General features: G+C 47.9%; 1 protein-coding gene and 1 long non-coding RNA gene across 2 annotated transcripts in view; one reads left to right on the top strand and one right to left on the bottom strand.

Annotated features, from left to right (window-relative positions):
* Nucleotides 1-235: 235 nt before the first annotated feature.
* Nucleotides 236-22210, top strand: LOC119844212. The gene is made up of 3 exons (XR_005289197.2): nt 236-3433; nt 19273-19362; nt 19632-22210. It is a non-coding gene; the product is annotated as an uncharacterized LOC119844212 (long non-coding RNA).
* Nucleotides 9418-23336, bottom strand: part of DBH (dopamine beta-hydroxylase) — a 28938-nt gene continuing 15019 nt past the window's right edge. Inside the window, exons 7-12 of the mRNA XM_038374757.2 lie at nt 20955-21098; nt 20700-20738; nt 19509-19568; nt 18025-18152; nt 17055-17214; nt 9418-12508 (exon numbers count right to left, since the gene is read on the bottom strand). Of these exons, the coding sequence (XP_038230685.1) occupies nt 12374-12508; nt 17055-17214; nt 18025-18152; nt 19509-19568; nt 20700-20738; nt 20955-21098 (666 nt within the window). The 3' untranslated portion in view covers nt 9418-12373. The remainder of the gene's footprint in view (nt 12509-17054; nt 17215-18024; nt 18153-19508; nt 19569-20699; nt 20739-20954; nt 21099-23336) is intronic.

Raw genomic sequence — 23336 nt, 5'->3', positions numbered from 1 at the left:
ACCTCCTTCAATTGGGATCCGGGGCATGGCACTGCCACACAACTTGTAAAATGTCTGGGCATTGGTTGTTTAGGGCATCTTAAAGGATTTCTCTTAGGATTGCCTGCCTGCTATGCCAACCTGTGTTTCTCGGTCCGTCTATGCACCTTCATGTCTCTTATTCTTTGGTGTGTTGCAAAAGGGGGCCAAGCAGGTGTTACCCTTGCAGTTATAGGAACTTGTAGGGACCTTATAAAAATGTAGAGGGAAAGCATACACTGAAAGTAACAAAGGCAGAAGGCTGGCCTGGAAGCTTGGACTCTCCCACACTGCCCTAAGTGAATTGCCAGCAAGTCACAGATGTGCCTCACATAAACAGGTGAAAATACGCTGGGGAAGGATGAGCTGACAGTCGATATCTGTTACATTTATCCAAGCTGCGCTCTCATGCATCTATTGGGGATTTGGGTATATCTTCCCTAGTTGCTTTGAAAAGGTTTAGGCAGATAAGCAATGGCAAATCTGCTGAAAGAGAGTAAGAGAATGGCGTAGAGTTCACTCCTTCAATATTGCATATTGTAGCCCTTTGTAGAGCTGTGAGCTTTGATGTGTTGCTTGCTGTGGATTTTCATTGGATCACGAGGCTGCTCTGTTTATACCCTCAGGGCCATATGGTGTCACTCTTTTCTGGTTCTGGATGTGCCCTGAATGTCCACACGACACCAGAGAAGTTATCAGAGCGTTTTGCAGCATGGATACATTTAGGGAATCCTTGCAGGACCTTGTATTGATTGCATTAGAAAACTTGTTTAAAGGAGATCTATTGGTCTAGCCACCCTCCTCCCACCCCTAATCACTCTAGTGTCTTCAGGTCCTGAAATCAGCACAGCACTTAACCACCGGCTCAACTTGGAGCACATGCTTCACTCCCATTAGTGTCATTCAGGGGTTAAGCATGTGCTTAGGTGTTTGCTGAGTGGGCGGCCTGCGGAAACACTCCCCATTCCTTCCACTGTTGATGGCAGACAGTAAAAATAACGTCCTCTCTTGTCCTTGTGAGGAGGCCCATCCTCCCGCTTGGCATGCACCTGAATCTTTTCTGTCTCCAGCAGAGAGGTGGGGCCATTACCAGGGTGTTGGCTACTAAGGAATGCTGCTGCTCTTGTCCCAGCAGAGGGCAGCATCCTGTTAAAGGAGCCTTCTCCAGCCAGAGGACTGTGGGGGACCGTGCTTCATCTGCAGGTTCTGGTGGTCATCCACCATGTAGCCTGACTTAGCAATGCCAGGGGTATCAAACGAAGAGCCATATTTCATCTTTGAAGGGGGTTGACTCTGGAAATGGAGAGGCATTTGCTAATCTGGAGAAACAGTTACAAACTGCTAGCTTGAGCCAGAACCCCAACTGTAAAATAAAGCCACATGCCAGGAGGGTGGCTCACAGAGCTCTTCAGAAGAGAGTTCACTCACAAAACTGTCCATACCAATGGCTTCTCTGAGGCCACTGCAGGATACGCAGGGCACAAAGCCCACTGGAGTCACTGGGAAGACTCCCATTGATTTCAGTGGGCTTTGTGTCAGGCCTTCAATTCTTAATGGGACGCAGGCTGGGGGATAGCTTGTTTTTGGCAAATACCTATGCAGGGATGGTTTAAGTCTGGGACCCATTTTACAAACATAATTTTTATCAGTCTCTCTGCTGAAGCATTCTAGGAGATCACTTTGAAGTCTCCCTTTGTTTCCCCCAATGAGTAACCAATATGGTCAGTCATCCGGCATCTAACCCGCGAGATGACAGACAACAGCAGGAGCTGCCTCCAGGAATGCAGTGTTTATTTTGGAGCGACCTGGTACAATTTTCATTGCAGACGCACAGCAGGTGGATTGTTTATCGTTCAGGGGAAAGGTTGGATGAGTCCAGCCCTCTCTCTCTAACAGCTTCACTCATTTACAAAGCAACTTCATATGAGCTTAATTCCCGTTTACCTTTGTATGCATTTCACATGGGATAAATAATGCTTCTTTCAGACGCCTGTCACATTCACACTGCAAGATCTGTGCTATAGCAGAACCTGTAAAACATACATCATCACTTCTTTCTACTCTTGATCTGTGAACGAGACCATCCCAGAATAAGGTGCCGATTGGCTCTGAGCTTGGCCATAGACAGGCTATTGATTGTGTGCTGCGTGCCCTTTGCACAGACTCAGACACTGTCCAAACAATGAACGTTTTGCTCTAAGTCTCAGCTCAGAGAGCACGTTTCTGATCCACTTGTGAAGACCTTAGATTTAACCCCCGTTTTTTGAAACATAGCAGCTGGGGTTTGGAGCGTATGGGCAACAGGCAGCAAAATATTACATTTTGGTGGGAGCGGAGTACCTAGCCGCACCCTTGGTCTCCTTTGAAAGTCCCACCCTGCCTTTACAAATGGCCCCTTTCCTCTTTATGATCCAAACTCCGGTCTCCTGTGGGAGGCTGTGGTCTTGCGGCTTGAGTACAATTTGCTGTGTGACCCTGGGCAAGTCACATCCTTTCTCTTGGACTCCCTGCCCTCCCTCTCTCAATGGAAATACGGATATCGACTGGCCTTTGTAAAGTGCTTGGAGATCCTCAGATGTAACATGCGCTAGAACTGCCAGGCAATGACCTCTAGTGACTCACCATCTCATCATGAACCCATGAACTCCCACAGAAGCCAGTGAGATTTTTGCCAGGTGCCCGCCTAGCCCATTCTTCCTGCACTCATAGCATTCAGGCTGGGAATGGTTTCACTTATGCACCCCCCGCCCCACACTTTGTCCTGGTCAAAGTTGCAGTTTGCACCTGCTTTGCAAAGGAGGAACATATGGCTTTTAAAAAGGCGGGGGGAGGGTCTATGATGGGGTGTCTGCCTTACACAGGGTTGAAAGGGATTAAGGTGGTGAGGCAGGCAAACTAAGTTCATCAGGTGCACCTGGAGGAGGAGCCAGGGAGTAGGCCATTGATTAGAAGTAGGCTCAGCTGAGCAAGAACAGGCAGGAGGCCAGTATAAAGCCCAGGGCAGTGAGCAGCGAGGGGGCTTCAGGCTGCAGTTACTCCCTGAGTGGAGAGAGTTGGAGGCTGGCAAACCCAGAGAGGGGGCAAGTCAGATATGTAGAAGAAACCCAGGGGAACAGCTGCAAGGGCTGGTACTGTACACAGGTCTTGGCTGCTTGTTATAGGGTCCCTGGGCTGTAACCCAGTGTGAAGGGTGGGCCCAGGTTCTCCTGTCAGCAAGTGGGAAGGCTGTTGTAGATGCTAGCTACACAGCAGATCTGGAAGGACTTTGAATTCCCTGGAAGGGGTGGGCCAAGCCATGAAGAGGAGTGAGATAGGCCGCAGTGTTTGATGACATGGTGAAAGACACTGCCGGAGAGGGTTCTCAGTGCCTGGCAGCGCTAATTCCCAGGATGACCAGCAGGAGATGCTGCTAGCGGTGAGTGGACCCTATGACAGGATCTGATCAAAGTGTTTGACTTAGTGCTTGTACCTTCCTGCCCTTGTGCATCTTGAAACCAATGCATGGCTGGCCTTAAAACTGGTGTGATTCTAGTCTGCCAGCAGGCCATGAAATCAGCCCAGCCTCTCCTGTTGCTGGAAAGGGCCAGGGGCTCAGTGGTGGCTTGTGAGGGCATTAGCCTGACCTGTGTGTCGCAGAGCGTGCATGGGGAATGGGCTCTCCCCAACCCCAAATGAGTGGCAATTGTCATGGTAGCTGCTGCAGCTGTGTAATAGGGGGAACCTTTTGTAAAACCCTGACTCAGGGGGCCAGGAGCTAAAGCTCCATCTCTTCCTGGCACTGTTGTGTGGAGCTTTCTGGAGGACCAGAGAGCTGTATGACCTCCCAGCACCTCACATCCTCCCAGGATGCAGCTCGCTGAAGTGAATCCAGACTTCTAGAGAGAGAGAGAGGGGAGAAAATACTCATGCCTTGCACTAGGGCTTCTCAGAAACCCTCAGCCTCCTTCCAGGGCGGAGATGTTCTCTGGGAGTGGGAAGAGGGAGAAGCTGCCTTCTCCCCTGGCGGTGACTCACAACCTTAATTAAGGGTTCAGAGTAGCAGCCGTGTTAGTCTGTATTCGCAAAAAGAAAAGGCGTACTTGTGGCACCTTAGAGACTAACAAATTTGTTAGTCTCTAAGGTGCCACAAGTACTCCTTTTCTCTTAACCTTAATTAAGGTAGCTAAACAGCAGCGTGAGGGGAGGTGCTTTTGGCACCACTTCCCTGTTCCCCATCATCAGATCTCAGTCAAGCCAAGAGAGCCCCAGGAGCTGAATGAATTAGCTGGTGTCAGCGTGATAAGAAATACCCTCTCTTTGCCTAGCGGCAGCCAGCTCATACCACCACAGCCATAGAAGGTTTTTGCCCCAGGGTAATGACCTAACAAGGGGGCGGGGCTCTTCCGCATTCATTAAACTCATTACTGTAGTTTATATTAATAGGTTTTAAGGCCAGAAGGAACTGTTACATTATCTCGCCGGTCCTCCTGTAAAGATGGGCAAAGGCTGAGAGAGGGCAGCGGAGGCATCCTAACCCACATCCCTAAAGAGCCGAAAGCTAGCCCCTGACATTGCTTAGCCATTGCTCCTGTACCCCACCCCCATGGAAACCGTACCGTGCCTACATTGCAACACTCCTGCAGCTGGGAGGAGGCCAGGGATAGTGCAATGCACCCCTCAAAGCTACTGCATCCAGCTGGACCCCAGGAGAAAATGGCGCTGCCCAGCTTTGGGCAGATGTAACTAGTTGCTGACAACACTAATCCCTCGGCTGTTTTCTGCTTTCTGAACAGAGAATTCAGGTTGAAAATATTATTTCCTCTGCAACGTGTCTAAGCCTTTACTTTACTGACAAACTTTCTGCAGAGACTGGGAGCTGGGCTCGCACACTTAGAGTGATTACAAGGGTAATTGCTGCCCTGCCTGAATTTTTAAAGCAGAGGTATTGCGTGGGGTGAGTTTTATTATTCACATGGCGATAGGCTGACATCTATTCTCTAGCAACTGATCAAATCAAGATAACGTTCCAGATCCACTCTCCTGTGGACAGATGATAGGCAGGTGCATTTCATGTCAGAAGAAGAACATTTATAAATAAATCAGTAGTTTAGGGTGACTGGAGGAGGGGGAGAGAAACTGGCAAAGAAAGAAGAAAGCAAAGCCAAGCCAGTTGTCTCTGTGCTGCACTGCCTAATGTCCTGTTTGATTTCACAGTGGCTGGTTGGCACCTCTCATCTGTGTTCCAACCTGGCTTACAAATGGAAATGAGCTTGCTGCTTGGGCTTTAAACCCACATGAACATTAGCCCTCATCATTGAACTGTTATAACATTTGGCATGATTAGATGCTGTGCTTCGGGGGTCACCCGGAGTTGGGCTAGCATAGCTCTGCAGGTCGCAGTTCAGTTGCAATGCAGAACAACTGGGGAGACATTTGTATAGCTCCTTTCCATTATGTGCTTGAGGGCAGTAGCCACATCTTTAACCAGCATGAAAATCTAGGCTGGGCGTGGTAGGGAAGCGACCCTTTCATGAAGCAGTCTTTGTTTCTACACTCTCAGGCCGAGCTCCTTTAGTTCATGTATTTCCAGTCTTTCTATCAACCAGATACTAGAGAGAGAGAGAGAGAGACTATCTGGATAAAAATCCTTTATTTCACATACCCAAAATCCTTAACAATACCTGAGTTTATTGAAAGTGAGGTTTAAATATCTAATTATTTTTTCACCCTTTTGCTGTGTGTGTGTGTGTGTGTAGTCCTGGAAGGAAAGGATGACTCTGGCTAAGGCATTGGATTGGAGTTTAGGAGAGCTGGGTTCAGATTCTAGTTCTGCTACAGACTTCCTGTCTGTCCTTGGGGAAATCACATAATCTCTCTCTGCCACAGTTCCCATCTGTAAAATAGGAATAATCCTTCTGGGCTGTTAAATCATAAACTCTTCAGGCCAGGGATTGCATCTCACTGTTTGTCTAGCACCTATCACAATGTGGCCCTGATCTCAGCTGGGGCTTATAGGTACAATATAATAGTAGCCATGCTTCTTGCACATGAACTACTTTAGTGAAAATAAACTGGTTAGTTTCACTTTTTCTTTATAGTCAGTTTCACTAGTTCTCATGCACCTAGGTCAAGGTTGCTGGGTTTGGGTTTACACCTCCACAGGGAAATGTGAAAATCCCCCAATCCCTTGTTTTTATTGGACATTTAAAAATATAACAATATTTTTGACAATATATTCTATTTGACATTGGTGAGGCTTCATTTGGAGTATTGTGTCCAGTTTTGGGCCACACACTACAAGAAGGATGTGGAAAAATTGGAAAGAGTCCAGTGGAGGGCAACAAAAATTATTAGGGGACTGGAACACATGAATTATGAGGAGAGGCTGAGGGAACTGGGATTGTTTAGTCTGCAGAAGAGAAGAAGGAGGGGGGATTTGAGAGCTGCTTTCAACTACCTGAAAGGGGGTTCCAAAGAGGATAGATCTAGACTGTTCTCAGTGGTAGCAGATGACAGAATGAGGAGTAATGGTCTCAAGTTGCTGTGGAGGAGGTTTAGGTTGGATATTAGGAAAAACTTTTTCACTAGGAGGGTGGCGAAACACTGGAATGCGTTACCTATGGAGGTGGTGGAATCTCCTTCCTTAGAAGTTTTTAAGGTCAGGCTTGACAAAGCCCTGGCTGGGATGATTTAGTTGGGGATTGGTCCTGCTTTGAGCAGAGGGTTGGACTAGATGACCTCCTGAGGTCCCTTCCAACCCTGATATTCTATTATTTTGTCAAGATTAGGTTTTTGCAAACTCCAATCCCCTCCCCCCTTGTTTCTAAACAAACCCTAAATAATGGGCAGACCTCATGATCACAATGTTTCCTACTGGCTTTAAAATCTATGAAAATTACTTGAGTGTGTCTTTAAAATTAAGCTGTAGATGTAAGAAAGACAGAAGATGCATGTTCCTGTCCATGGTGTTTAAGCACAGCATGCCAGGGATTAACTGTGCTGGCTAGAGATAATGCAGCTTTATCTTCCGAAAGAAACCACCTGTTCTAGAATTTTGAAAATTTGTTTGCATTCTCCATGCAAAACCAGTTGAAGCAGATCAGATTCTTCAGTACAAAATGAGACACTTGCTTCTTTTGAAATAGTACAATCAGGCAGGGCAGTTTTTGCAAAAGCCTCGCCAGCCAATTCTGAAACGCTCTGCAAGGTGGGGAGTCTTCACAGCAAGGAGATTTAGTTGGAGCAAACCTGATTATTGAAGGGATAGAGTGAAGCTAGTTTTTTTTTTTTTGCAAGTTAAACCCATGTGGAGCCTTTTAGAGCTGGGCGGGAAACTGGATTTTCCATTTAGTGGGAAATGCCACAATTTCAGAATGTTTTTTCCATTCTGAAACAGAATGGGAAAACAAACAAAAGAAATTGAGATTTCCTGCACAATGGAATTCTGGGGGAAAATTGTTTTGGATCGATCAAAAGATTTCTATAAAATCGAAATATTTCATTCCGATTTTGACAACTTACTTCATAATATAACTCTTAAAAAATGAAACAGAATGTTTCAAAATGTTCAATTCCAAGAAGTTTGACTGTATCAAAATGCTGCCTTTTGTTTTATTACGTGAAATTTCACCTACAGTGACATGTTTCAGCAAAAAGTTTTGATTTTGGCAAAACGGCATTTTCTGAAGGACATTTTCCAAAGAAATATTTTTCCAACCAGCCCTACAAATGTCTAGTATGGAGACATCCTCTGCATAGTCCTGTATAGAGATGTATCATCCATCCCCCAGTGCATTCAAATATCACCTTTTCCCTAAATGCATATGCTTTTTTGCAGCATTCTGTGAAATCAGTGTCACCCTGCATAGAGGAAGATCATACTAGGGATTCTTGCTTCGTTCTCTGTATTGCCTTGTTCCTTTGTAATGGAAAATCCATGTAGAGTTTTTCTACTAAAACTGCGTCTGTAGCGCAACACCTGCTCCAAGTGCCACCCCTAACCTTTGGGAGGCGAGAGGCTCTGATCTAGACTCTGGTGGGTGTGCACTCCACACTCTCTCGAGTTCAGCTGGGTTTTTGGAGAGGGCTGGTGGCTTGCATCCCAGAACGATAAAGAGGTGGGAGGCTCTTTGGTAGGAGGCAGGGTGGCAGAGTTCCTTGGGGGAATAATTAGTTGAATGCTGCTGCAGTTTTGATGTAGCGTTAATGAGCGGTTAGGGCTTTCCCGCTGTTATAGTTGAAGGGAGCCTGCTCTGCCCCGGCTGGCGAAGAGCTCCCCACCTCCCCTTCTGTAAAGATGATATAAGCTGAGGAGGCCCCAGCCCAGATTCCTCCAGGCTCTGGGGCACCACCTCCCCCGCCCATCAAGCCCTGCATGAGTAGGCCCAACTCCACTAGCCAGTGGGGAAAGGGGAGGCTTGGCCAAGGTCCTGCCCTCCCTCACCTGCTTTGGTCGAGCTATTGCAATGCCTTTGACCCTGCAAATGGGTTCTCAAATGCGATGGAAGGCTCCTTGTGCCATCTCTCCAGTGCCTGGGCATGAGGGTGAAAGGAAGGTGAAGCCGGTGGAGGAGTTCTCACCGCATCAGACAAGGAGGTGGGATGCTGTCGGGGGTGCTGCTTGCCCGGCGGGAGGAAGGGGAACTGTGCAGGGCCAGACAGGAAGAGGAGATCTGCTTTACTTGAGACCCTGCTTGCACTGGGCTTGCCACAATCCAGCTTCAAACTGCCACAGTGATCACAGGCTACGTGGAAGCACCTCCTGATGTGGGGAGGGAAAGGTCCGTGTTCAGCTCCCATGCTTCCTTTTCAGCTCATTTTTCCTCATCATGGACCTACATGATGGCGCTAGGCCTGACGCCCTCCCCAGCCCCTGGCAGCAGGAGCTGCCTCCCAGCTGGCAGGCATCGTGCGCACTGCAGTCTCCTGCCCTGGAAACCTGCGCTTGGTTATCCAGCTCCCAGCCGGCTCCTGTTCTTCCCTAGCCGAGCGCTCCCATGCAGACGCTGGCACGGCAGAGCAAGGCCACTTGCATGACCCAGACAAAATGCAATGCAAGGATTTTCTCTCTACTCTTCCCCTGCCTGTGATTAGCTTCAGGGCCATTGGTGCACCCGCAGACGCAGGACTTCACACAGAGGACCTGAAGAGATAATTTGCCTTGGCAGTTCCAACTGTTTATTTTCTTTGTCGTTCTCAATCAGGTGCATTTTTGCTGCCTCGGATTTACACAGAAGTAACTGATCAGAATCCAGCCCATGCTCCCCTACCTGCGGTTCTTCCTGCTACGTTCTGCCCCCTCCCCTCCCGCCTGACTTTCAGCTGACGCTCTTTGGCACATGCGCCACTGGGCCAAGCAGCACTCCTTTCCCCAGCCGTGGGCACCCGTTTTCCAATCCACTTGACCAATGCCCCGCCCCCCATTTATAGCTGGATGTACTGTCCTCTGTACTGAGCTTGGACCCCTCTGATGCTCCAATGGATGCAGAACGCCCTTTGCTGTTTATCCTGCCCCATCCCTCAATGGGAGCATTTTATTCTGACCACCTGGGAGACAACCCCGGGCAATGCCCCGAGCAATTGCAACTGGCAGGCAGCGGAGGTGCTTGCGCTAACTGCCCCCTGCCTGTCGTAAAGTGGACGTCATGGCGTGAACTGGGTGACTCGGAGTATTATGGGTGGGAGCCATGCTCCACCCCTCCCTTACCACTTGTGTAGGTAGTGGGAGTTCCCACCCACTCCCCACGCTGTTGTGAGACTATGGAAGGAAGCAGCAAGGTCCCAGCCTGCAGGTTCGTGACTAGACACATTTCTGTTGCACTGAGTGGAGCGGCCTTTTGCAAAAACCCCTAATTTTGAACAGGAGAGAGTGGCCTTCTCAGGGATGGGTGCTTGGTTCTGGAAATTAGTTCCTCCCCCTTCCTCCTCCTTTGATGTGACACAACAGAGTGCCCAAAGCTGGGTGGGGAGTTGCATGGAGACGGGAGTGTATGGGGAAAGCAGTGTTTGGGAGGGGCTGTGATGCAGTGCATAAGCACTGGAAGGCATCCAGCACATTGGTACCTCTGCTCAGCTAAAACACGTACTTTAGGCCTGGTTGGCTGCACTCGGAGTAGGGTAAGGTTAAAAGGGCCTTTAAGGCACCTTTTGTGCTGGGGCCGTGCTGAGGCTGTCCGGCCTTGAGCATAAATTAGAGCAGCTTCAGGGCTGTGCTAATTTACACGCTGCTGCTTGTGGCTGCTTGGAAACAGAGAATAGCTACAGGGCAGTGCACTCCGGCCTCTCTCCTGTGCAGGGAGGGCCGGGGGAGAGACCTACCAGCTCTTGCCACCAGAGAAGCCTCTGGGCGGGCAGGGGGGAATATTTTAAGGTCCCTTTATGCTGTTGTAAAGAGACCTGAGGGGAAGCGAGGGGCAGGTCCATTTGATTTATGTCACCACTGAAGGTGGCCCAGACCCATCCATGAACATCCCTCCTGCCACATCATATCCGAAGGTGTCCTTTCAGTGCGATCAACCTGGCCTGGGATTTTTGTTTGTTTCCTGAGGCTGGGTCTACACTCCAATGGCACGGCTCTGGTGCTGGCGCTGTGCACCTGTAGCACCATAGTGTAGAGGCGTCCTACATCGATGGAGTTAATCTACCTCTCCAAGAGGAGGTCGTGAGGTGGGCAGAAGAATCTTTCCATCGACTGAGCCGTGTCTACAGTGGGGGCCAAGTGGCCCTAACTACATCGTGCAGGGCATGGAGTTTTTCACAGCTTTGAGCCGTGTCACTCGGTCGAGCTAATTTGTAGGAGTAAACCAGGCTTTAGAAACGTGTGGGCTGTGCTGACCTGACTGCTGTGGCTGGGGAGGAGTTAGTCACCTCTTCCCTACCCCAGGCCTCTTTCTGTTTCTCCGGGGATTTCTCCTTCAGGCTCCTACCGCAAAAAAGAACAATTTGGGGATGTGGGCAGGATTTAGATGCCTCTGGTTATTTGCATGCATTGGGCCAGAACCCCAGCTGGCGTAAATTCCACTGATGCTGATTGACCCCAGCTGAAGCTCTGGTCCATTCCCTTGGGTCCTGCTGTTGGCTTAACTGTGTGGGTCAATGGATATTTCTCTATTTAACAGTCATTTTGCTTGCTAAGTGGTTTGTCCTCCCTCCCCAGCCAGAGACAGAGGGGGGGCCCCCTCTCCGGTAACTCCTTGCTCAAAAGCATTGCTTATTCCCATCCCTTGGCATCTGGTCCCCTCAACATGAATGAGCCCCTCTGAGTGGGAGGGGGAGGAGCCGCAGCAGACAGTCCCTGTCCCTGGCTATTACAGACATTTCCAGGTCCATGCTGCAAATGACAAGAGAAGCTGTCAGTGACAAGTCAGCATCTCTCAGCCTGTGGCACCTAAGCCATCGGCTTCTGGTAAAAAGAGGGCTTGTCATTAACCAGTCTAAGGGGAAGAGGGAGTGCATGGCTAGGAGCCAGGAGGAGTTGCCTTCTGATTCTGCTGATGCTCTGCCTGACCCTGGCCAGTGCAGCTTGCCCTCTGGGCCTCTATTTCCCTATTAATAACCTAGCACTGGCCAGTAGGAGCACGTGGGGGGAAGGGAGGGGGGAGTGCCTGGCTGCAAAGCACAATGGAAATCCTGAGCGTTATTATTCCGGGAGTGGCAGCCTGCATTACTCAGCGCTGGCATTGCTAATAATCCACTAATAATAGCACTTGCCATCTTCAGAGTACGTGCTGAACTTTAACAAATTAGCCCTAACGAGCCCCCGTCAAGGAGGTGTCAAGGTATAGATTATTGGTGTTTGGGGACACTGAGGCAGAAAGATGGTGGTCCCACAGCAAGTCAGCATCAGAGTTGGAATTAGAACTCACGTTTTCCTGGTCCTGCCCTCTGCCCACTAGGCAGCACCTAGCTAACTGGGTCTCCTGACCTTTCGGTGTATACAATACAGGGCTGAGTTCTTCCCAGCAGTGGCCTAGCAGCCAACCCTGTAACCTGCAAATCCCTCAGCTCTGGTGGCACTGTAGGAGAAGCCCTTGTCTGTTTGGCTTCTATACAGGTGTTGCATCCTCCCCGCCATCCCAGAGATTCAGGGACAATCCGCAGGAGCTGGGCCTGCATGTGTGTGGAGAGGTGTTTTGTGTCCCACCCACTCACTGCCATCCCAGGGCTGTGAAAGTAGCTCATGAGCAGAGTCCGGATTGCCTTGAGTAAAGGCCTTTCTTTGTGCAAAGGACCGTACATCTGGAAGGGGAGCCAGTCTGACGTGTGCCCTCTGCATCCGTGGCAGCATACAAAAGCTGAACCAAATCCCAAACAACCCTGTGTGCCGAGGAGCATCCCGTCCCGGCAACAACAAGTATCGGGGCAGGTCGCCAGGTGTTCATTCTGCCTTTACCCTGCCTAGGTTGATGGGAGCAGGGGATGTGGGAGAAGGTCCTACGGCGGGCTGGCAGCTTGGGGCTGATTCTGGCAGCACCCTGGTGATCCTGGGCAGAGGCTGCTTCTCCCATTCGCCCTGCAGAGAGAGTTAGATGGTAGCAGGTGAGTCTTTTTGTTCTGTGTTTGTACTGCACCTAGCACAGCTCCAGATACTGTGATAACACAAAAATAATAATGAGAACACATAGGGGTGGAGGTTGATGGGTCTGGATCAAGAACCAACCTGTTCTGAAGTCTGGGGCCAGGGGGGTGAAGTTAAGAGGGTGATTTCTTTCTCTTTCTTTCTCTTTTTTTTTTTTTTTTTTTTTTATTTTAAGGGCTCTTGTATTTTTCCCATTCAGGCACAGCACACTGCAGCAATGTACTGCCCGCCCTTGGACCAGCTCCTCAGCGAGTGTCCATCAGCTGCTCTGTTATGTCAGTGGAGCTACCTGGTTTTACATCAGCTGAGAATCTGCCTGTGCTTTCTTTTTTTTTTTAAAGCATTTTAAATTTTTTTAAAGCATTTTACTCCTTTGTAACGAGAATGCCCTGCCTAGTGGTTGGGGATTAGAACATCCTCCAAGCCAGGCCCTATTTCTTTAGTGAGGAGGTAGGCAAGGCAGGATACTAGCTGAGCTGGATTTTCTGCCACTCTGGATTCCCAGCATTTGACTCCTGAGCTTCCCCTGGGCCATTGTATAATACAGCTCGATTTGTGAGTAACTGCCCACTGAAAATGACGGTCACCTGGTCCCGCCCGCACAGGCCGCTACGGCATTACAAACACTGATCCCCGAGAGCTTGTTCTTTCCACACATTCGCTAATGCACAGCCGAGCTAGATAGAGAGCTTAATGAGTGAAAAGAAGGTATAAACCATGGGCGATTGCAAATTGCATTCAGTCTTCTGTAAAGACATAGATAATGAGGGTTGGTCATTAGGGTGCCTGCATGGTAACTAACTAACTAAAATGAAATCTGTAGGCTGGCTTCTGCTTTAAGCAGCTGCCCATGGTGTAATTACATTGGCTCCTGAGGGATTGCACCAGTATACATGCCATCATAAGATGAGGGCGAGAGTCGTTAGGCAGGTGCATGCCTGACATGAGCCAGAGAGAAAGATTCACACCGAGATTGCTCAAGAACAGAGAGCTGGACCTTGCTGTGTAGGCAAAGGCATCCTCTGTCGTGAACATCCATGGTGTTCGGTAAAACCGTGTCCGACAGCTTGTCCCACCCAGAAAGACCCAACACAAACCATAGATCTGAACACGTCCGGACTGGGGAAGTCTGCTCGAGCATTGAGAGCACAGCCTGTTTCTGCTAATCAGCCATGGGGTGGGCAGGCTAAATATGGTCTCCATGGGTTACAGTTTCAAAGAGGAGGCTAGATCATTATCGTTGTTTGACAATAGGTATTAGGAGTGCAGGCGAGAGTGCGCTAGGGCCTCTCCACGCCATGCCTCTGCATTGTCACTGTAGCCCTCCTATAAATCTGCACTGTGTTAAAAGCCGTATAAGAACATAGGAGCGTTGTACAGTTCCAGTAGCTCTTCAACGCGAAGCATTGACCCTACCCCACTTTAACATGCCCCCTTCCGCCATAGGATCCTAGCTTAAATCCAAAGCAAGGTGTGGTGGATCCGGTTTTGTGGTGGTCTCAGTCATCTCAACCCATCACTGTGGGTAGCACTTTGGGACATGGACTCAGTCCCTGCTCCCGGAGGAGGAGAGTTCAGTGTAGGGTTAAGGGGTGGGAGAGATGATGGTCCTACACTGTGGCTGCACATCCTGCTTTGGATAAGCAGTGATGTTAATGACCAGGGTTGCCCATCATTTGTCCCTAATGGCCGTAATTAATCAGGCTGCCTGGGAGAGGACTAGTCTGAAATGGAAGAGGAATGGAGATCCACCTCCTCTGGAGGCTTTAAATAGCCAGGGGAGGGCGACTGCATTGGAATGGCAAACCAACAGGAAAGCAGGAAAATGGGCTCTTCCTGAAATGCAGCCTGGCATCTCACACAGTGTCAAGTGTTGTGTGACTTGGGCACCCACGACAGTGAGGGGCTGCGACAGCCCTGACTGGTCATGTACCCATCCCAACACCCAGCTCTGCCAACGCACCTCGCTCCTGGGCTGCAGTGTTGCTATTCCCAGCTAGGACCCAGCACAGAGCCGTGAATATATAACTCCCAGCCTGCAGTATCCCCTGCTATTCCCGGCTGGGACCCAGCAGAGATCTGTGACTGTACCTCCTGTCCTGCAGCATCCCTGCTATTCCCGGCTGGGACCCAGCAGAGATCTGTAACTGTACCTCCTGGTCCTGCAGCAGCATCTGTGCTTCCAATTCTGGGCCCCTGCTCGGTTCCGCCACTATTAGAGCTGTGCGAATAACCGAGTTTTTCTGGGTCAGTGGCCACGAAAATCAAAAAAATCAACAAAAAATTCATTTCAAGTCAACCTGAAATCATCATTTTTAAAAATTGTTTGGCTAAACAGAAAAGTCCACCAAAATTACTTCCAGTCCAACAAACTTGTTTTGTCTCATTTTTGAGGTTTTTAACCTTTTTTTTTTTTTTTTTTTAAAATGGGTTTAGAAGTTGACACGACAAGTCATGAATCAAATGTTTTGTTTAGAAAATGTGGAAACAAAAGGTTTGGGGATATTTTTCTTTTCTTTTGGCCAACAGAATGCAGTGATTTCAGTACCAATCCCCACCATGTTTCTGTTGAAGTGAATGTGTTTTGGGGCAAAAAAAAAAAAGTTTTGTCAAATAATTTCGCACAGCTCTAGCTTCCGTACCTCAAAGTTTTAGGTAACATCCTCTATTTGTTGTGTTTTAAGCTACATCAAGCATGTCTAGACCATACGAATAGTTCTTTTGGCTGTGTGTGTTTATAAATCTAAATAAATAAATACTCCACAAGCTCTTGTAGAAGTGGATGTCAGAGGAAAGTGCCCTCTCCTTCACTACTGCAAAACACAGACAGATGTTACCTCCAACTACCTTCTGTGCAGGAGACGGATTTTAATTTTACTATATAATTAAAAGCAGAGTTCTTCCAGAAAATCAAGACAGACTTGGGATCACTGAACTGCAGAAAGGCAAGCAGCTAATTAAAAGCTAGTGTTCTCTTGATAGGAATTCTGTGGAATAACTGAGATGTCTTAAAATCCCACTCAGTTAAAAAAAAAACAAACAGAGAAGAAGGGGGAAGTTCTGGGTCTTTTTCTTTTCTCATTTACTTTTAGACTCCAGATCGCCTACTTTGTGTTAGTGCCAGCTCCGCACTAATTACAGATTCTCTTCTCAGTTGCCCTCATATAACTCCTTTCAATCCAGGGGCTTCAAGGAAAGTAACTGCGAGTGAAAAACACCCTATGCAGACAGCGAGCACAAGGTCTGTGCACCACTTAAATCCTCAGATTAGGGTTTAACTGGGACATAATTGGTCTTTGCTTTGGTGCTCTGCACAGGGGAGAAATTCGTCCTGAGAGTAGAATTTGGCCCAGTGAGTTTAACAGGATTCTGCCAGCTCCAATGGAGACTTTGTTAAAATAATCTTATCGGGAGCTGAAGCTCCTCTTTTTAAATCTGTTTTCTGTTTCTCCCCACTGTTTTGGTTTATACTGTCTCCCAAAATAATTTCAGGTGTCATCGGCAATTCTATTGTCCTGACCAGAAATGGCACTGGGAAGTGACGGTGATGAGAGACCGAAAACTGTGCTCAATCTGCATCATCATCATCCCTTAATATGGTGTTTTGCATTCAAAGAGCTCAAAAGTACATTATCATTTCACAGGTGGGGAAATTAAGGCACAGAACAGGGAAGTGACTGCCCAAAGTCACCCAGCAGCAGAGCTAGGGCTGGAACCCAGGTCTCCTGAGTCCCAATGCAGTGTGCTATTCCCTAGGCCACACCACCTCCTGTCCTACGATCTCACTGACTTTGTGTTCAGTGGGTTAGTTCTATTGACAGCCAATACAATATTCCAAAATTCTGAAAATAGCCCTTCATTTTCCCTTGTTTCTGGAGGAATTTCTAGTTTAAAGGTGACTTCTGTGAAATAACTCTAGAAATGGACTTATGCAGATAAGACTAAGCTAATTTAATTTATCTAATAACTAGGTATTTGTACTGCGCCCATCACTGTAGCATTCTAAATTCTAACACAGCAACTTCTAGGGCCCAATTTTTAAAGCGATTTAGGTGCCTAAAAGATGCAGATAAGTTCCTCTTGGGACTTTCAAAAACGCGAGGTGCCTAACTCACATTGATTTCAGTTCTAGAGTCAAGCGGAGTTCTTTATATCTCATGGATCAACACCAGTAAGAAAGGTTCCATAGGCCAAACAGTGAATCTGTGGAAAGCCCCCTGTCTTCAATAGCTTTACACTTGCATCACTGACTGGACCTCAGTAAGGAATCTGAGGCCTGAGAGAAAATGAAATCCATCTCCCACCCCCTTAGCTGCAATGCTAGGTCAGTGGCACCAAACTTTTTGTTGTCACCAACCTCGGCCCCTCCAACTCTGCATCCGCACAGGGAGCAGCCCTGCTGAGTCCAAAGGGCCTGTTTCAGCATGGTCACCGCTCAGTGATGCTCTCAGATGGATTGTTTGGAGGGACCCATACATACCGGGAAACGAACCGCTGAAGATTTATTGCAGTGCATAGAGATCGGAGCAAAGTCATAGAGAGATTTCAGAACGTCTCTGTTGAACGCATTCCAAGGGACGGAAGATAACTGCTGCCTGATGGAGGCCTGTGGGCACATGCAGATCTCCTCATCGTTAAACCTAATGTGGGAGAAATACCAGAGAGAGAGTGCAACAGAGCAGAGCTGGACTGACTCCTCTTCCATGCCGGACGGGGTTAATTCTTCCTTGACTATGGCCTGATCCTGAAAGGTGCTGAGCATCCTTAATTCACTGAAAATGGTGACTGCACAGCGCAGGACACACTCAGTACCTTATACAATCACAGTCTCCTCTTACAGGGTCTTTGGAGCAGGGACTGTCTTTATTTGTGTATATTGGGCCCATGATCAGAGCTCGGATCTTAATGTGATGAGGGTTATCTAAGCACCTGGATGTGTGGCCAGAAGTAATGAGTGACCTTCAGCAGTCTATAGATTCATAGATTATAAGGGACCATTGTGATCAGCCCGATTTGAGCCTCTCTAACATTATTGGGGTTTTACCATTTGCTGCTGTGTGTACTCTGGATCGTTAAGTTCCCCCTGTAAATTGGCCACTGGAAAGTGAAGGGCCCAAGACCACTTTTGCAAACAATATTGGCTCCCACGTTACCCCCATGCACTGTGCCTTGCAAGAAGCCCCTCACCAAAAAGATGTCCCCTTCCCAGTGATCTCTCTCCAAACCTTTCTTTTAAAAACAGCCGGTTTGGGGCTTTTGCTAAAGCACCCAAGTATGAATCATTCCTCAGCTCCCCCTGAGCCTGCATGCACCCAGCACTGCTCCTGCAGAACAGATGTTTTAAACCACGGCATTACCTATTTTAGTTTTATTAGCAAACGGCTTGTTGTTAATCACCATCCACTTGCAACATGCTCAGGCCCAGCCTGAGCCATGTGGGGACTCTGTACCTGTTCACGAGATTAAAATATCTTTGCAGGTAGCCTGAATCCACAGCACTCTTGCATAGCTCCAGCTGCGTCTGGGGGTAATAGTGCACGTAGTTGACACACATCTCATCCATGATGCTAAATCCACCCTGCAAGAAGAGGGGAAACAAGTGTGGGTGCAGATTTCAATGCACCCTCCCCAGTCAAAAATAAGCAGGTGCTATTTGTTCCTGTATCGTGTGCATTATCCGCTCCCGAACGCTACCGGGACAGTTACTGGCTTTCAGGTATCAGAGCAGCAGCCGTGTTAGTCTGTATTCGCAAAAAGAAAAGGAGTACTTGTGGCACCTTAGGGACTAACAATGTTATTAGAGCATAAGCTTTCGTGAGCTACAGCTGTAGCTCACGAAAGCTTATGCTCTAATAAATTTGTTAGTCTCTAAGGTGCCACAAGTACTCCTTTTCTTTTTGGCTTTCAGGTAGGAAATCACAGCGACCGAGTTGGCTGGGAAATTTTCCAGAAAACATTTTTTTCACTGAAAAAGGCTGATTTGGTAAAACCAAAACTGTTCAAACGAAAGGATTGGTTTTGACAAATTTCCCAACACAAACTGTTGAGGAGGACAAAGGGTTTTAAATTTTCAAAATGTCCCATTTCAACATTTCTGAAACAAGTTTTGGTACTTCAGTCTGAAATGACTTTTCATTTAGAAACTTTACTTAATTTATATTTTTTTAAAGGGCAAAAAATTTGGGGCAAAATACAAACGAAAATTTTGGATTTTGATTTTTTTCCTCCTGACTTGGGACCGGATAATTTTTCAAAACATCAAAAATTCTCATGGGGATGGGCAAACAGATTCCCACTCAACCCTGATGTACCTATCAACGCCACGAAAACCTGATCAACATTAACTGCACTAAACCGCTGTGATTTTACCCAGAGATGTGAACCTCTAAACCAAAGGTCAACACATCCACACACACAGCATTCTAATCTGTAACACCCTCTGATAATCTGGATTTTCACCCCTCTTTAGCAGGGCCTGATAACCATGCTAGATTGTGTGATGTATAATAATTTGTAGACTTCCTGCAATCCCTCAGCAATATTTAGCTCTGTCCCCTTAGCTTGCGTAGCTGACATTCTCTCTCTTGCTGCAGATATTAGAACACAATGTGATCTTCTTTAATAACAATCAGTAACTGAGATAGTGGCTTGTAATGGGAATTAGAATGACCCACTTTCCTTTTCACTTATCACCTAAGGAGACTGATCGCAAGGAGTGAATGGCTAGTGCACACATTCCTCGACCCACTATTCCTTGGGGAAATGAGTGAAGGCCCTGATGCAGCAAGGTATTTAAGCATGTGTCTGTCCTGCAGCACTCAACTAATTCCATTGACCCAGCATTTAAGTGTGCCCTGTTGTCAATTGCAACCTTCCACCTGTCTTCCTGTCTCGTACACATACAAACATTTCATGTGCTCGCACGCACACTTACCACAGTTGCTTGGTTCCTGTCCTCTGTGTTGTATGTGCAGGTTGTTGTGAGAACATCGCCCTGTGTGTTTAAGCACATATTGCTACAGCATTGCATCTGAAACCTTATTTCTTATATGTGCAGGACCACGAATGGTGCCATGAGAGACCTCTCCCAGATTCCACCCCCGCAGCAGCTTCGATGACATGTCAGGCAATCTGCTTCCCTTCAACATGCTGCCCTGAGTGTTAGTAACTGTGATGAACATACGTTCTCTGAAGGGACGGGTTCAAGTCATTGCCCTGCGAGATTTCCCTCCACCTCCCTACTTTCTAAGGAACTCTGAGCCAGATTCTGAAGGAGTTTGAAGCACCTAAAGCTGCAGCTAGGTAGTTAGTGGCATTGACAGAAGTGCCTAAGCAGGTTAGGTGCCTAACTCCCATTGACTTCCCTGGCGTTCAGTCAGAAAGGCACCTGGGTTAACTCCTTTGGAGTTATTAATGAAGCTGGTCAGAACATTTCTATAGACATGAAATTTTGCAGGGGCATTTGTGAATTTTTCTGCCACAAAAGTGTGTTCTGCCAACTCTGTCTATTCCTGCTGCTTATAATAATGTCATTGCACGATCCCTGGAATAGCTGTTGGACAAATGGGTTCCGATTGCTTATATTTAGTAATCATGCTGACTATTTCATTCCTGTTACATTTGTATGGGAAGCTCCTGCCGGGGCTGGAGCACTCCGTGCAGAGGCTGGCTCGTAGCTGGAGGCGGAGAGTCTTTCAGGGGTGGAGACTTGTGGGCGGTAATGAGGGCTGGGTCATTGAGGGAGATGGGCTAATTTAGCACCATCCGATCCATGGCTACCTCTAACCGAGAGCCTATGGCGCATGCAAAGTGAACGTGGCCCTCACAGCCAATATCGAACCTCACCATGCAGAGCTGATTTACCTAGCAAGTGCTTAGATGCTAAGGAACTGAGACCTGTGAGAAAGTCTGTCTGTCAAGGGTTATCGGCTTCACATTATTATCATAGCCAGTAGGATAAAATAATGTAAGGGAATCTGGTTTTAAAGGCCAGAAGAGATCATTATGATTATGTAGTCTGACTGCCCATATAACACAGGCCAAAGAACTTCCCCCACATACTGCTGTTTAAGCAAAGCATCTCCTATACTTGGGAGCTGCGGTTGTTGCTTCTGCTGTCACTCACCGGGAAGACAGAAACCACTTTCTTTAACATGCGGATCTCCTAAAAGAAGAAAAACAACAATGTTGGAGTTAGATGCGACCAGTTCCCCCTTTGCTACCCCATCTTCCCTGTTAAGCGTTGATGAGTCGAGTTAGGAGCAGCACTGAATCCGCTTTGCACCCGTGTGTGCGGCAGGAGATAAGACCGACCACTAAATGATGGCAGGGTTGTTTTCATGATGGTCTGATGCTGCGGGCAATGGGGAAAGAAGAGTACCTGGAAGTGAGGGCTGTAGTGATTGTCCGCATTCACAACTTCCCTTTCTCTTCCTTCTCGGGACAAAATCGTCACCACCTTTCTTCCCGTCAAGTGAGTGTGGAGCTGGGAGGCAAAGATGCGGATCCCAGCTGGGGGCAGAGCCTGGAAAAACAATCCCATAGGAATATCCAGGTTTATATGAGCCAAATAATGGTGAATGACTAAATCAACCAACATCACTCCCTCTTTCCCAAAGAGCTCTCATCAGTTCCCTTGAGGAACTGAGCGTGGCTTCAGTGGGAAGGGCATGGCAGGCACTTAAAGGGACAGTGTCAAGTAATTTTAAATGGAGTTTTGTTTGTATAATCTCTTAGAAGCTTGAAAATAAATATTTGTTTAGGGACCAGCAGTTCAGTCTGTCCAGCTCTGATTTACTGCCCACCACTTTCTAATGCGGCAGAAGCAGCCCTGGCGGGGCACTGTGAACTTCCTTATGTTTGTTAGCGCACAGCACCAACTATTGTTTTTGGGTAGGGGGCTGTTTCCCCTAACTTCTGCCTACCTCTCAGTCAGGTCTTTGACGGTGATCTCTTGTGGCTCTTTAAATGGGAGAAACATAAACCCCTATCGATAAATTGGCAGGTGATTTGTATAATTGCATGGTGCCCATCTACCCAGTGTACAGAATTCATTTGGCTTGAAAATGGAAGTTGTCTTAGGGAAAAATTACACCTTTTAAGAGTTGAAACTCCAGTAATAAGCTTTCTGAGACAGGGAATGGTTCTTAGACCAGGGAGATTGAGCAGATGGCTGTCAAGAAGAATTGACTTCGAATGGGCTGTCGGCATTTTCTGAACATCTGGAGAACACTCCTTGGTCTTTGTTTTAAACAGTATTTCTTATAATGGAACTCCACAGTGCTCACAGCAGAACAGGCTGAAATGTGGGGTTCCTGTTGTACCCACAAGCATTTTATCAGGCAACGAACTGGATGCTGATAGCGCAGTGACTGTAAGGACGTGAGATCAGCAATACCACATACACACAGCTGCTTCACCACGAGGGGCAATGCTATGCAAGGACACCTGTGGTACACCCTATTGCCATGGGAATTTTGGTGTCAACCTAGCCAGCCCTCAGCTATGGGCACAAGGACCCCTTCCCCCATCACGTTACTGCTTGTCAGTCCCCTGCCAATTATAGATTAAAGAAGATGCATGGACATGTTTGGAGCCCTGTGGGCATTTTTTGCTACACCACAGCTCGCATCATTTTCATATTAACCATCCAGTCTGAGTGTGAGTTGGGAGCCTGGAAGGCCTGAGTTTCAGTCCCTGTTCTGCCATCAACTCTGTGGCATTGGGCAAATCGCTTCAACCTCCCCTTGCCCCTCTATCTGAATGGGAGATTAACAGTGGGGTGGGAAAGAGACATTCATCAGCATTGCAAAGCCACTTTATAAATGCTGTTGCTGGGGGTGGAGGTTTCAGAGTAGCAGCCATGTTAGTCTGTATTCGCAAAAAGAAAAGGAAGACTTGTGGCACCTTAGAGACTAACAAATTTATTTGAGCATAAGCTTCGTGAGCTACAGCTCTCTTCATCGGATGCATGATTCCCAACAACACACTAGCAACAGGCAAAATACAAGCCCCAGAATTGTCTGGTCTCTGGGATTTTACATAGACACTAACTGGATGCGACCTAGTTACAGAGCCATTCTCCTGAGCAGACACAAACTTAGGACCATTCCCTTCCTGGGCTTTAGCTGAATCCAGAACCAACTCTTGAGACAACTGCACTATTCTCAACCATCACAGGCTGAAAGGCCCCTTCTGTCTGCTCCACAGACAAAGAAGAGCCGGACACACTTTCTCCTTTACCAGACACACAGCTTGGGATCTCATTCCCCTTGTCCCAGCATACAGGGCTGTTCTCAGACAACTGCTTGGAGATCAGGGTAGCTCCCTCCATAGGCAAGTCAATACCCCTGACAGACACAGGCACATTTCCTTCCCTGTCCCAATTCTCCACCCAGCTAACAGGTAAGGTGCAGGGACACTCATCTTCCACTCTCCTCACCTTCTCCAACTGCTGACTAGATAAAGCCATCAGCTCACAAGGCTGCCTAGGCTCATCCAAACTTTCCTTACCAGTCACATTGCCACTCCCCACAGATATCTGCCCTGCCTGTTTCTCCCCCACTCAGCTGGGGTCTCAGCTCCCACTGTGCTTAGCGCTGCCCTTGCTGTCCCAGTGGGGGTAGGCAGCGAGCTTGCTGTTTTTCTCACAGCATCAGAGCCAGCGTGAGCCCCCTCTCTGGTGTGCAAGGGGGCGGGGAGCATCTCTCTGTCCCACCCAGCCCCAGGGGGCTGGTTACAGGCAGGCAGATATCCTGAGCCT

This window comes from Dermochelys coriacea, chromosome 16 (genome assembly GCF_009764565.3).
Source record: "Dermochelys coriacea isolate rDerCor1 chromosome 16, rDerCor1.pri.v4, whole genome shotgun sequence".
NCBI classification, from domain to species: Eukaryota; Metazoa; Chordata; order Testudines; family Dermochelyidae; genus Dermochelys; species Dermochelys coriacea.
This window is presented reverse-complemented; position numbering and strand designations above follow the sequence as displayed.